Raw genomic sequence first — 14,020 nt, 5'->3', positions numbered from 1 at the left:
GGTGGATTGTTGGGAAGGCGATGCGAGGTGGAGCTGCTTCCATGCTTCGGAGAGCACGATGGGCGAGTGTTGCTGCGCCGGTGTGGACGTGCCCGGGATGGGGCGAGGTTGAGGTGAAGCGGCTTGCATGATGTGCTTAGGATGATCCGCTTCCGCCGCTACGATGGTGAAGAGCGGAGGGATGGATGGTGGTCGGGGAGCAAGGTTGGAGTGGATAGGTGACAGTCGCATGCTCTCCTCATGAAGCGCAACGGAAGGCCCCACCACACGCCTCGCTATGGTCACACTACTGTCACGCGGCCGAACAATCTCACATTTCCAAAGAAAATTGGCGGGCGGCAGCCCACGGCGGAGGGACGCGCCAAGGGTGTTGGTCTCTCTGCAGGCTGCATGATGGACGCGTCGCAGCTGAGCGAGCGCGGCTGTCACTTCAGTCAGGGTCCTCGGCCAAAACACCGACTGGGCATGTATGCTTGCGATCACCACCACCACCACCACCACCTTGACGCTGGCAGCTGGCATCATGAACCCACACATTCCGTCCGGTGCGACATCGTCGGCGACACTGTCCAACAAGGAGAAGCACTATGCGCAGCTGGCGGCCAAGCTAGGCGCGCTCGCCACCACCTTTGACACCACCAAGCAGCATCTCAACCTCGCCGCCGAACAGGCGTTCTACATGCGCAAGCTCGGCATCGCGCAGGCATCCACGTAGGTATCTTGCAGCACCAACGACAGCGAGTCCAGTTGCTGACCTGCCCTTCGCTCTCATCGCAGATTCATGGCCGTGCTCACCGAGATCGATCGGGAGCAGGAAGCGACATCGGAGGAGCCGCAGAGCTGAGCACCCACCACCGGTACGCATCAGCAGTGTATTTGTACCGTCGTTTGTTCCCATCGTTTGAAAGCGCATCCCCAAAGTGCGAAACGCTGGCGCATCGGGCTGAGCTGGTTGATTGAGGTGATCCATCTGGGTCGGCTTCCGATAGCTGGCTGGTTGGCTGGCGGCGTTGAGGACGAGGAGCGAGAATTTCCAAATTGGCGCCCACGCACGCGCGCTCACCAAAAAGAGCCAAGCCGAAGAAAGAGAGTGCGCTGCTGCTGCTGCTCGTCGGTCTGCGCCAAGTGGAGAACAGGCGAGCTGCAGGGGCTAGCGGGAGTCAACCCAGCAGAGCCACCCAGCAGAGCAACCAACACCGCACCGGTCCAGCAGCCCAACGCACGCTTGCACGCACGCACGCATCACCTCTCGCAGCAGTTGCATTTCTCCATCTTGCCTCCGTCCTCACCACCACCCTCGGCGTCAACCGCCATCGTATCCAGTGCGACTCCCATGGCGGATCCAAAACGCGCCGCATCGGCCTCACGCAGCCCATCGCGTGCACAGCCCAACTCGGGGCTCACCGTCTCCACTCGGCCACCCGCGGCTGATACCGCCAACGACCATGTCGAACACCGCAACGCTCATCAATCTGCGCCGTCCTCCGCACGCCCTCGTCTAGCCGGTCGCCGCACCATGTCCTCCAAGTCCGACACCAGGCGTCTCTCTTCGCTCTTTGTGCCTCCCACCTCGGACGCACAACAAACCACGGACAACGCTGCCCAGCCGCACTCCTCCTCCCGTCTCGCCGCCCTCTCCAAGGGCATCTCGGGCGCACTCTCCGGCTCCGCCTCCATCGCCTCTCTCCGAGAGCCCCTCAGTCCGATTCGCTCCTTCTATGGAGGCCTCACAGGCCAGGCCATCCCCGGCTCCCGCAAGCGCTCCAAGCAGGACTTTCGCTCCTACGACGACGCCACCTTTGAAGACGAAATGAACCTTCCCGGCTCCGGCGGCAACGGCGTCCGCGTCTGGTACGAATCCTACACCACCATCGACTGGATCCACGACGCCATCAAAGAGAGCTCCCGTCTGCGTCGCATCCGCAACCTCCGCGGCATCCGCGGTCTCGCAATCAACAGCTGGGATCGTCTCCAGGGCTGGATCATCGTCACCATCACCGGCATCGTCACCGCACTCATCGCAGGCTGCATCGTCAAATCCGAGGCCGTCCTCTTCGATCTCAAGGACGGCTACTGCGCCAGAGATTGGAGGCTCGCAAAACGCTTCTGCTGCCCCTACGGCAACGCTCCCGACTGGGACCATCCCGACATCGCTTCCGCTTCCACTTCCGCCGCATGGTCCTACCGTACACGCTTCCTTCCCAACGCCGCCATCCCCACCTCGCCCGCGGATGCGCTCCAGTCGCTCGTATCCGGCGTCGGCGTCGGAAACCGCATCCTTTCCGGCTGGGCCGCCCCCGTCGCCGGTAGCCCCGCCTGGCACAGGCAGCCATCCTTCCCATCCCCTCACGCCAACGCCTCGCTCTCCGCCATGCTCTCCCCCGTCGACTCCGAGACCGAAGACTGCCCCGGCTGGATCTCCTGGGGTCAGAAATTCGGCTCTGCCGCAACCCACAACTGGGCCGCCAGCTACTCGATGTACTTTGTCGTCGCCATCCTCTGGGCCTCCATCGCCAGCATCCTCACCATCTACCTCACCTCCAGCGAACTCTACCTCAAGGACCCTGCCACCAACTCTTCCGCCACCGCCAACCTGAACCAAAACCAAAAGCCATCCTCCGACGCCCGGCACCATCCCAACAACCTCGACCAGGAGCCCACCGAGACTTCCGCTCTTCTCCCAACCGCCTCCTCCGACGCCAACCGACCCGATCGACTGCACTCCCGAGACTTTGCCCGTCGCGCCAACGACCAGCGCGCTTCCAAAGCCATCCTCCCGCGCAAGGTGCTCTACTTTGCCACCGGCTCCGGTATCTCCGAGGTCAAATGCATCTTGAGCGGCTTTGTCATCCACGGCTACCTCGGCTTCTGGACGCTCTTCACAAAGTCCGTCGGCCTCACCTTGTCCGTCGCCTCGGGCCTCTCGCTTGGCAAGGAAGGTCCCTTTGTCCACATTGCCTCGTGCGTCGGCAACATTGTCTGTCGCATCTTCCCCAAGTACGAGAACAACGAGGGCAAGCGTCGCGAGATGCTCTCGTGCGCCTGTGCCGCGGGCGTAGCCGTCGCGTTTGGCGCGCCCGTCGGCGGCGTGCTCTTCTCGCTCGAGGAGGTGAGCTACTACTTTCCCAGCAAGGTCATGTTCCGCTCCTTCTTCTGCGCCATGGTCGCCGCGGCTACGCTGCGCGCCATCGACCCGTTTGGCACGGGCAAGATCGTGCTCTTCCAGGTGACGTACGACAAGGACTGGCACTTTTACGAGATGCTCTTCTTTGTGCTCATCGGCATCTTTGGCGGCCTCTACGGCGCCTACTTCACCAAGCTCAACATGTTTTGGGCCAAAAACGTGCGCGCAAAGACGTGGATGGCGCGCCACCCCATCCTCGAGGTCGTCTTCATCACCGTCGCCACCGCCGCCCTCTCCTTTTTCAACGGCTACACGCGCATGGGCGGCGTCGAGCTCATCGCCGATTTGTTCAGCGAGTGCCACGAGCACGAGTCGCTCGAGGGCCTCTGCGTCTCGCAGCCCTCGCAGATCAAGCCGCTCATCCTCTCGATCCTCTTTGCCATGGCGCTCAAGGGCCTCCTCACCGTCGTCACGTTTGGCATCAAGCTGCCCGCCGGCATCTTTATCCCCACATTGGCGGTCGGCGCCTGCTTTGGACGCATCGTCGGTCTGCTCGTCCAGTACGTCCAGTGGACGCATCCGGAGCTGGGCTTCTTCAGCTGGTGTCCTGCGTCGGACTCGGCGTGCATTGTGCCCGGTGTTTATGCGATGGTGGGTGCGGCGGCAGCGCTGTCTGGCGTCACGCGCACAACCGTCTCGCTCGCGGTGATCATGTTTGAGCTCACGGGCACGCTGACGTACTCGGTGCCCGTCATGCTGTCGATTCTGGTGGCCAAGACGATCGCCGACGCGCTCGAGCACAAGGGCATCTACGACCTCGTCATCGAGTTTAGCGGACTGCCCTACCTCGACAGCAAGACCGAGTACATCTGGAACGGCGTCAACGTCACGGATGCCATGGAGACCGAGGTGGAAGTCATCTGCCTCGACGCCTTCAACTCGCTCCAGTCGCTCGCGGACAAGCTCGATCGTCTGGCCCAGGGGTCGGGCTACACCGATGGCGGATTCCCGATTGTCAGCCGCGTCGCTGCCGCTGCGTCGTCGGCCATTCCAGCGTCTCCGCTGCTTTCGGCTAGTCTTGGATCGCTGACGGATGCAGCAGCGCCGAGTTCGGGCTCGGATTCGGCGTACCAGATGGTGGGATACATCGCTGCGAGCGAGTTGGAGCATGCCTTGACGCGGGCGGTTCGGGCTGATGTCGACATGCGGCCCGAGGTGACACGATGCTCGTTCAACAACATCCCCTTTGTGCGCGCCGAGAATGAGGGCGAAGCAAATGTGCGCGATTCGGTGCTGTTTACCGCTTCGGACCCTCTGGATCTGAGTCGGTACGTCGACAAGGCACCCATTACGGTGCAGATCCATTCGCCGCTCGAGCTGGTGCATCAGTACTTTACGCGGCTCGGAGTGCGATACCTCATCGTGGTCGACGAGCGCGGCCTGTACCGCGGCGTCATCTTCAAGAAGAGCTATCTCAAGTTCCTTGACGACCTCGAGAAGCAGTCGGGACATTGACGTGCGCCGTCGTCCGCTTAGCCATGCTCACGAACACCTTTACGAACACTTTTGAATGCGCATTGAGCGAAAGAGTAGAAATGCAGTTTGACTTTCTTTTTGAACTAGACAAGGTGACATGGGCGGTTGGAAGTCGGTGCTTGATTGTGGCATGACCAAGTTGCTAGCCACGGTGGTGCGTTGGTGCTGAGGATGGGGGGTTGGGAACTAATAGCTGGCGCCAAAGACGAGTTCTTCGTCAAAGAGTTCGATGAACTGTTCGTTGAGGATGCGGTATTTCTGGCCTCCTACGAATCGTCTGTACTCCTCGAGAATCGCGCTGAGATTCCATCTCTGTAGTTTGCGGAAGCAACCAACCACAGTGCCTGTACGATGGCGACCCAAATTGCACATGACGAGTACGGGGTAAGTGGCAGGTTGGACAAGCAGATGCAATGCCTGTAGCACCACTTCTTCCGTGATGGGATCCCAGGCGTTGGTGGAGTAGAGGACGCCAAGATGGTGCAACTCGATGTTTTGGTCCACGCAGAAATCGAGGAAGCCAGCCTCGGGCTCTTCTGGTGCCAGCCAGATGACGCTCTTCAGACCGAGCTTCTCGAGGAACGGAAAGTTGAGCTGGTCCGGTTGTCCCGACCGGTAGAAGTTCTCTTCCACCATTCCATAGTTCGGGGGTGGTACCAGCATGGTGTTCGGCACACACGCGCGGGCGAGCCCGTCACTATAGCCGATTGCCAATTGATGGCCGAGATGATGGTGCTGATGGTGGTGGGATGAACAGAACCACACTCTCAGTCGGATCCGCTTTTTGGACCCTTCTTTTGGCATGCAGCCGTGCGCCAAAACGGAAGCACGCTGACGCACTCTGCCGCCTCGAATCCAAAAAAAGGCTGAGTCGGCCTTCCTCACCCCCTCACCTCCTCACTTCCAGCCACACACCACCACTCGATCCCCTTCACGACACATCTACATTCACAATCCATGCTTTGACACCACCGCAGCTGCTCGCGCCCAGCATTAAGCGCAGCACAGGTTTGGCTGCTCTACCGCCAGCATGGGCGTCCAAGGACTCTGGCAGCTCCTGCAGCCCGTCGCACGCCCCATCAAGATCGAGACGCTCGAGGGAAAGCGTCTGGCGATCGACTCGTCGCTATGGCTCTACCACTTCCAAATGGCCATGCGCGACAAGGAGGGCCGCACGCTCTCCAACGCCCACATCCTCGGCTTCCTCTGGCGCATCCTCAAACTCCTCTTCCACGGAGTGCGCCCTGTCTTTGTCTTTGACGGCGGGGCTCCCGTCATGAAGCGCAAGACGCTCTCGGGTCGAAAGGCCAGGAAGCAGGGCGCCAAGGAGTCGCATGCACGCACCGCAGAGAAGCTCCTCAACGCACAAATGAGGCAGGCCGCCATCAAGCACGTCGCCGAAGCAGGCGGCGCTCCGCCTCGCGCATCATCCTCCACCGACAACAACGCGGACTCTGGCGCTGGCAGTTCAGGTCTCGGCGAAAATACCGTCTACTACGATGACCTTCAGGCGGGTAGGCCGACGGCACTCCCTTCTCGTGACCTCCATTCGGGCGCCTCGCCCAGCTCAGCGCCTCAGAGCCGCGAGAACAGCTCCTCCCCCTCCAAGCCGGGCGCTCGCAAGGTCGACTGGCACAAGGACCCCTATGCGCTGCCCGCCATGGAAAAGGACCTCAACCAAGTCGCCGCCGCCAACGGCCGAAAAGGCAAGCGCAAGGACTACCGCTTTGCCACCGAAGCCGAGCTCCGAGCCGTCATGAACACCATCGCCCCCGAAGACCTCGACACCACCTCGGAACTCTTCCGCAGCTTGCCTCCCGAGCTGCAGTATGAGCTGGTGGGCGACTTGCGCGCCCAGTCCCGAATGACGTCGTACAAGCGTCTGCAGTCGATGCTCGCCACCGCCCCCACGCCCATCGACTTTTCGCGCGCCCAGATCGCCGGCCTCAAGACGCGCAACGACCTCACCCAAAAGGTGCTCACCGTCACCGACGAGATCGGCAATGCCAACATCAAGGTGCCCATCCGCGTCGCCGGTGAGCGCAACAAGGAGTACGTGCTCGTGCGCAATCCGGGCGCAGAGGGAGGATTTGTGCTCGGCGTACGCGACGCCGGCACGTCCCAGGATAAGGCCATCGACGTCGACTACGAGCCCCAAGAGATCAACATTACCGACGACGAACACGGCCACTCGGACTCGGAGCCTGAGATCGAGATGGACGACGTCGAGATTCCCGCCAGTGCATCGCCGTCCAGGATCGCTTCCGCCGCGGCTGATCCCGAGATGGCCGAGCTCCAGAAGGAAGCCGATCCGCACGTGCGCAAGGAAAAGGCGCTCGAGCTTCTGCAGGCTCGAGCGCGCCAGCATGCCAAGCAGAAGCGCAGAGAAGCAGGGCTTCTCGATGACGATGATGGCCTGGAGCGCGATCTGCCTCGGCGTCGCAAGCGCGGCGAACGTCCGCTGTTCATTCGCAATCCACGAGCAGCCAGCGGCTCGAGCCAATCACCGCAGAACGAGTGGATCGATGTCGATGCCGACTCGGACGCGGACGATGACTTTTCGATCATCGAGGCGGGTGTCGATGAGCTCGAAGAGGATGAGGCCGAAGACCTCGCGCGCGCGATTGCAGAATCTAGTGCTGCTCAGTCTGGCTCCGAGCAGCACCGGGCGGGGCTGAAGCTCGTGCATCGTAGCGGAGAGCCAGTCTCGCTGCACGACGCTATGCTGCATCGAGACGATTCGAGTCAAGCTAGGCGAGAAGTAGCGCCTCGAGCGACCGCACCACTCGAAGTTGAGAATCAAGCTGCTCTGGACGTCGACGAGTTGAACGACGATGATTTCGAGGATGTTCAGCCGGAGCCGCTATCAGCTCTACAAGAGGTTGAGCCCGGATTTGCCGCTCAGCCTACCGCCGTCAGCAGTCGAACTGATGCTAACCATTCGGGTCGCATGCAGGAGCTAGCTGCGCTCGCGAATCGGCATTGCCAGAAGTCGGTCGATGCAACACAGGCGCCACCACCTCCGCGCAAGAGTTTGGCAGGCAGCCTGCGCGCCGCACGTCGTACCGCATCGTCCTCTGCACAGCCTAGTATCGTCGTGGCCGATGACGAGCCCCAAGCACAAGTGCCGGCTCCTGAAAAGAGTTCAGAACCCCCTTTGCGGTCGGCGCGCATGGGTCCGCCCCTTCGGTCCGCCTCGCAACAGCGCCTCGAGCTGGCCCACCTCGCACCCGGATCGTCCGAGCCGGTCGAGATGCGCGGCGATGACCTTTCAACGACTCCGGAAGACGTGAATCGCCAGATCGCCAGCGAAGCGGGCTCGGACGCGCAAAGGGTCGGCGAGCAACCTCAATCTCGCCAAAGCGTCGACGACCCGCCTGCACCAGAATTGGTGGAGCAGACCACCCTCGCACCCTCGACGTCCGAGGCAGTCGAGATGGGGCACGACGACCTCCCGCCGACACCGGAAGAGGTGAATCGGCAGATCGCCATCGAATCTCGCTCGGACGAGGCAGAAGAGCAGGCACAGACGAGGGATGAGTTGCAGCCTCGCGAGAGTGCGCTTGATGCTCCGCCCGCATCCGAGGTGGTCGAGCTGGAGCCAGAACAGCCGTCGGTAGATCATGGGCTGCCCACGACGAACGATGTGGAGTCGGACACGGCCGCTGGGGATGCAGCTGGCCTGGAGGACGTGGAAGAGACGGGCGTTCCAGTCTCTCTGTCGGTTCCAGAACAGGCGAGTGCTGTAGCGCAAGGAGTACCTCACCCAGACGCAGGTGGTGCGGTCGACGACGTGGTGATGGACAACATGCCTGCCGCCGCTGCGGAACAAGCCTCGTCCGCCTTGCAGGACAATGACCCAGTCAACCTGGACGAACGGCAGACGACGCCGGTCGAGTGGTCGCCCACGCCGTCTCCCGAGCGCGAGGAGGTGGTGATTGGCGCCGACGGATTCCCGCTACCCACGGCGGCGGAGCTGGATGCCCTGTCTGCATCGGACGACGACATTGCGCGGCTGAGTGCGGACCAGTCCGAGTTCGTCGCTTTTCTCAGCGCCACCAAGGGGCGCAGTCTGCTGGACGTGCAGCAGCAAGTCGAAAGCGAAGTCAACGCTCTGCGGGCCGAGTTTGCCAACAGCCGCCGGTCCGAGGAGGACATCACCAAGCAGATGGCGCAAGAGATCCAGATGATGCTGCGCCTGTTTGGGCTGCCGTACATCACGGCGCCCATGGAAGCCGAAGCCCAATGCGCCGAGCTCGTCTCGCGTCGCCTTGTCGACGGGATCATCACAGACGATAGCGACGTCTTCCTATTTGGTGGCACACGGATCTACAAGAACATGTTCAACAACAACCGGATTGTCGAGTGCTTTTTGCTCTCGGACATGCAGCGCGAGCTGGGGCTGGATCGCGAGAAGCTGGTGCGGCTGGCGTACTATCTGGGAAGCGACTATACGGAGGGTTTGGCGGGCGTGGGTCCCGTGGTGGCGATGGAGTTGCTTGCGTTGTTTCCAGGCGAGGATGGACTGCTCAAGTTCCGCGAGTGGTGGATGCGCGTGCAGACGGGACAGGACACACACGAGCATACGCGCGGTAAGACGATGCGACGCATCAAAAAGAACCTGCGCAACAAGGTTCATCTCGAACCATCCTGGCCTGAACCTGCCGTGCTTGATGCGTATTACGCGCCCACGGTGGACGAGAGCGAAGAGCCTTTTGCATGGGGGTTGCCGGATCTTGATAGTCTGCGCACGTTCCTGGGCGAGTATCTGCACTGGCCTGTGTCCAAGACCGACCAGTACGTGCTGCCGATCATCGAGCGCCAGAACGCGCGCACGCGCGCGCGGGGAAACCAGACCACACTCGACCGCGGCGGATTCTTTGACACCTCGGCAGGTACCGGCGTGTACGCGGGTCGAAGAAAGATCACCTACGGCAGCAATCGGTTGCAGGAGGTCATCAACGGCTTTCGTGCCGCCAACGGTCGGAAACCCGCGCCCGCCCGCAACCCACGCCGGCGGGGTAGTGCGGATACAAGCAGCGGTAGTGATGATGATGTGCAGGTGGTGGGTGCGCGCTTGGCGACACCCGCAGTGGCCGAGGAGATGCTCGGCAAGGAGATGGCCAAGAAGCGACCCATTGTTCGGCGCGACGAGGGCGGTGCGGAGACGAACGAAGAGCAGACGAGTGCGGCGCGCACAGCCGAGCTCGATGCAGCCATCGAGGCGCTTGAGGGCCGCGCCGCGGCGGTAGGTGGGGGCAGTGGAGCCAAGCCGGCGAGCGCGGGGCGGGGGAAACGTAAGAAGCGCGCCGCACGCGAGGAAGAAGCGCTGTCGTCGTCGGCATCGAGCAGCGAGGAAGAGGCGCGCTTGGAGCGTGTGGGTAAGGCTGCGCGCGGGAGGGGACGCGGTCGCGGTCGGGCACGCGCTCGTGGTAGAGGGTCAGGAAGGGGGCGAAGCACGCTGCATGCTGCACGCAACATGTCGCTGGACGACATCGACACGCTCCCGCCCAGTAGGAGTCCGAGTGTGGATGCTTCGACCTTGCGCGCGCGCACGGCGGCGGGGGTGCGACGATCGAGTACCGCCAGTTCGCGCTCCACCCCTGCATCCTAGTCCATCCCCTCCCCGCGATCCATCTTTCTCCATGCTCGTACGAGGGAATTGCAGATTGGATGTTGGGTATGCTTGGGTGAGGGTGCGATGTGTTGAGTCGCTGCGTGTTTGCGGTATTGAAAGGGGGGGTGGTTTAGGAGTCTTTCTTGCCAAAGCTGAAGCTCTGTGCATGTTGCGTGACGAACCTTCCGCCCTCGTGCCCGCTTCTCTCGGCGTGTTCGAGCAAGTGCTGTTGGGTGACGGGTCGCATGGAGGTGCGCAGCTTCACCTCGCCCTTGCCCCAATCGATGCTCGAACTGCCCACCTGCGTCGATGTGGATGGTGGCGTCGAAAGTGATGTGACGAATACAAGAATCCCCCCAATTAGGAGGAAGAGAAAGAGCAGAAGGATCAGGTCGGTCAACATCGTGGTGGTGGGTCAAAGTGAGTGATGGTGGGGAAAGATGAAGCCAGATCCCGCCGGATGCAGTTTCAATCCCCACCACGCCACGTGCCCGACGATTTCATTTTTTCCAACCCCACAAAAGCTCCACCATCACACATGACCGCACCACCCAGATCAAAGGATACTATACAATTGCAGTGACGAATCTAGCAGCTATGCTGTGCGAGCGCGGGGGGTGGCCTTCTCTACATCGCGCTCGCTTTCGCGCGCGTGCGACTCATGCGAATGCCGCGTACTATGCGGCGCACTCTGGTCCTTCTTGGCCTGCCTCCGCTCCTTCTTCTCCCGATACCACTGCTTGCCCTCCTCCTTCCTGCGCTCGTCATCCCCGCGGTCCAGACTGAACTCCTTGGTAAACACCAGCGTCACCACAAACGCCAGCAGCGTCAACCCCAGTCCGAAGCGGAAGACATTCCTGAAAGCCAGCACATACGCGCGCAGTAGCTGCTCCGACACATCCTTATCCCACTCTCCGGACGTGATCAGCTTCGGATTGCGCACCGCCGCCGCCACCACATCCGCGGGCAACCCGCGCGCCCCGCTGCGCACACTGTTGTTGAGAATCGTATAGCTGATCGCCAAACACAGCGTTCCTCCAAACAGACGCATAAAGTTGCGCGTCGACGTGACTACCGCCAGATCGCGCCGGTGCACCGCATTCTGCGCAGCCACCAGCGTCACCTGCAACGTTCCCCCCGCGCCAAACCCTGCCAGCATGAGAAACCCAATCACCTCGCCGATGTTCGAGTGCTCGTCCAGCAGCGATAGCAGCCCCACGCCCACGCTGAATATCGCGAACCCAACCACAATGATCACCTTGTACCGCCCCGTCTTTGAGACCACGATGCCCGCCACGGTCGACATGACCGCCTGCACCGCCATGAGCGGGATGAGTGTGACGCCCGCCTTGACGCCCGAGTATCCCTTGACGACCTGGGTGAACTGGGGCACAAAGAAGAGCAGCAGAAAGAAGATGCCGCCGGAGCAGAGCGTCTGGACGAGCACGCTCGACACGGTGCCGATGGCAAACAGGCGCATAGGCACGAGCGGTAGCGGCGCCACGTACGCCTCGACCAGGCCGAACACGACAAAGATGACCGCGCCGAGGATGAGCGTGACGAGCACGTGCGGGCTGGACCAGGCGTACTGCTGGCCGCCCCAGTTGAGTCCCAGCAGCAGCAGCACGGTGGCGGCGAGCACGAGCGCGGTGCCGAGGTAGTCGACCTTGGCGAGCTTGCTCTTTACGGAACCGTCGACCTTTTTGAGCGGGAGGAGGAGGATGACGCTGACGAGCGCGATGAGCGCGATGGGCACGGCGAGGATGAAGCACCACCTCCAACCGACCGAGGCGAGCGCGCCTCCGATGAGCGGGCCCCCCGAATTGGAGAGCGCGACGACGACGCCGAGCAGGCCTTGGTAGGTGCCGCGCTCGCGGAGCGAGACTACGTCGCCGACGACGACCATGACGAGCGAGACGATGCCGCCGCCAAAGGCGCCCGCGAAGGCGCGGAAGACGATGAGCTGGGTGATGGACTGTGCGGCTGCGCAGAGCGCGCTGCCGATCAGGAAGCCGGTGAGCGCAAAGATGATGCACGCCTTGCGGCCAAAGATGTCGCTGAACCTGCCGTACAGCGGGCTGGAGGCGGTGGAGGTGAGGAGGTAAGACGTGGAAAGCCAGGAGCTCTCGTTGCCGGCGTGGAAGGAGGCGGTGATGGTGCCTAGCGCGGTGCTGATGATGGACTGGTCCAGGAGTGCGACGAGCAGCGCGGCCGAGAGACCGGCAAAGACGAGGATGACCTGCTTGCGGGGCAGGAAGTTGGTCTGGTCCTGCAGCGCCACCTTGACGCGGTGTTCTGTGGCGCTCTCGGGTGTGGGGGCGGCGGTGGTGTCGTCGTCGTCATGATGGTGATCGTCGTGCGAGGTGGTGCGCTCTAGGGAGTGGGTGGAGGAGGCGTGCGCGGGTGGTATTGGTGGTGAGCTCGACGTTGGCATGGCTGTGGGAGGCGACGATGCCGGCGGTGTGGTTGACTGGACCATGTCGATGAACTGAGCTACCGGACTCGAGCTGGACCGGCGGCTTGGGACTTGAATGAAATGCAGGAATGCGGTGGATGCATGCGATGCTGACGATGACGACAAGGCGCCAGTGTGTGTATATAGTCTGTGTGTGCTCACTTGCTCGACGAGTGGCAATGCAAGGGCGCGAGTCACATGCTGTCTGGCGTGTGTGAAGGCTGGGAGGAGGATGTGATGGCGGAGAGGAGCCAACACGGCTTCTGGCGGCGATAGACAGGACGACAGCTCGAGGCACGAGGCGGCACACCACGCTCAGCGATGCCTCAGCCAAAGCCACAGCGATGAGCCGTCAGACGTCACATCGGCGGCGCCGACGGCTTTTGTCAGCGCGCGGTGAAATGTGCGGTCAATTCGATCCACACCGCCCTTCGAGCAGGCGTATTGCCACGACGTCGGAAGTACCGCGCAGCAATCACATCAATCCCAGCACCGATCTCGCCGGATGAGCACCGACGAGAGTTTGAGCATGCGGTTGCGGCTAACCATGTGACTTTTTCTGCGTCTCCTTCACAGCAGCGGCCAAAGCACCGTTTATCGGCATGTTCGGCAAAGTCGTGCAAAGAGCTCTCCCAACGGATCTCGTTCATCCGCGCTGTAGAGCCGCTGGCTTTTTTCGGCTTAACCAACCGAAGCCGCCGTTCCCAAATTTCGCTCATCCAAGTTTTCGTTTTCGCCCCCCTCCCTTCCCCCCCACTTTGAGCGGCAAAGTTGCAACAGTTTGCAGCAGGGTCGCTGCAGGTGGGGGAGGGGTGGCAGAAAGGGCCTTCGCCGGCTTTAGGTGTAGCACCGGTCAATTCTCTCCAACTTCCGCACATTCCGCTCACCACCACCCCGATCATCAATCCCGATCGCTTAGTTCCACCACCTCCAGTCCTCGTAGTCAACTAGGACTGGGAATGACCCGCTTCGTCCGCACACACCCCATCCTAGTCAACAGCGAAATCACGCATGGCATTCCCGACCGTGCTCCGCAAACAGCCAGCTACAATGCACGGCGCAATGTGGCAGTGTGGCAGTGTGTGCGCGCGCCTACTTGCGACGTGCACGCTTGCCGTTGGTCTTGCGGATGTTGATGAGGTCCGACTCGATCTCAAAGTCCTTGGCCGATGTGAGCTGGTTGAGCGACTTGCCCGCGTCCCACCTGAGCCTGCCACCGGACGTCGTCACCACGGCTGCAGCGGCGGCGGCGGCGGCGGCAGCAGCCGCAGCAGCAGCAGCAGCAGCA

At 62.0% G+C, this 14,020-nt stretch overlaps 6 protein-coding genes across 6 annotated transcripts; 2 read left to right on the top strand and 4 right to left on the bottom strand.

Annotated features, from left to right (window-relative positions):
- Positions 1-469: 469 nt before the first annotated feature.
- Positions 470-4,639, top strand: PAN0_068d6574 (voltage-gated chloride channel; the record flags this gene model as incomplete). Its single annotated transcript, XM_014797991.1, has 2 exons — positions 470-711; positions 1,132-4,639. 2 exons carry the CDS (start codon positions 470-472, stop codon positions 4,637-4,639), a joined length of 3,750 nt encoding a protein of 1,249 aa, XP_014653477.1.
- Positions 4,640-4,846: 207 nt separating this feature from the next.
- Positions 4,847-5,323, bottom strand: PAN0_068c6573 (tyrosine phosphatase family protein; the record flags this gene model as incomplete). The annotated part of the gene is made up of 1 exon (XM_014797990.1): positions 4,847-5,323. The coding sequence occupies one exon, from the start codon at positions 5,321-5,323 to the stop codon at positions 4,847-4,849; it is 477 nt and encodes a 158-aa protein (XP_014653476.1).
- Positions 5,324-5,690: 367 nt separating this feature from the next.
- PAN0_068d6572 (flap structure-specific endonuclease) lies at positions 5,691-10,274 on the top strand (the record flags this gene model as incomplete). The annotated part of the gene is made up of 1 exon (XM_014797989.1): positions 5,691-10,274. The coding sequence occupies one exon, from the start codon at positions 5,691-5,693 to the stop codon at positions 10,272-10,274; it is 4,584 nt and encodes a 1,527-aa protein (XP_014653475.1).
- A 133-nt stretch (positions 10,275-10,407) lies between these two features.
- PAN0_068c6571 (uncharacterized protein) lies at positions 10,408-10,680 on the bottom strand (the record flags this gene model as incomplete). The annotated part of the gene is made up of 1 exon (XM_014797988.1): positions 10,408-10,680. The coding sequence occupies one exon, from the start codon at positions 10,678-10,680 to the stop codon at positions 10,408-10,410; it is 273 nt and encodes a 90-aa protein (XP_014653474.1).
- Positions 10,681-10,872: 192 nt separating this feature from the next.
- PAN0_068c6570 (MFS general substrate transporter) lies at positions 10,873-12,756 on the bottom strand (the record flags this gene model as incomplete). The annotated part of the gene is made up of 1 exon (XM_014797987.1): positions 10,873-12,756. One exon carries the CDS (start codon positions 12,754-12,756, stop codon positions 10,873-10,875), a length of 1,884 nt encoding a protein of 627 aa, XP_014653473.1.
- Positions 12,757-13,824: 1,068 nt separating this feature from the next.
- On the bottom strand, positions 13,825-14,020 carry PAN0_068c6569 (uncharacterized protein; the record flags this gene model as incomplete). The annotated part of the gene is made up of 1 exon (XM_014797986.1): positions 13,825-14,020. A coding segment is annotated over one exon (196 nt), but the record flags the coding sequence as incomplete, so codon positions are not given.

Source organism: Moesziomyces antarcticus (assembly GCF_000747765.1).
Source record: "Moesziomyces antarcticus DNA, scaffold: scaffold_v10068, strain JCM 10317, whole genome shotgun sequence".
Taxonomy (NCBI): Eukaryota; Fungi; Basidiomycota; class Ustilaginomycetes; order Ustilaginales; family Ustilaginaceae; genus Moesziomyces; species Moesziomyces antarcticus.
Note: the sequence above shows the minus strand (reverse complement) of the source record. Positions and strands in the feature narration are given on the sequence as shown.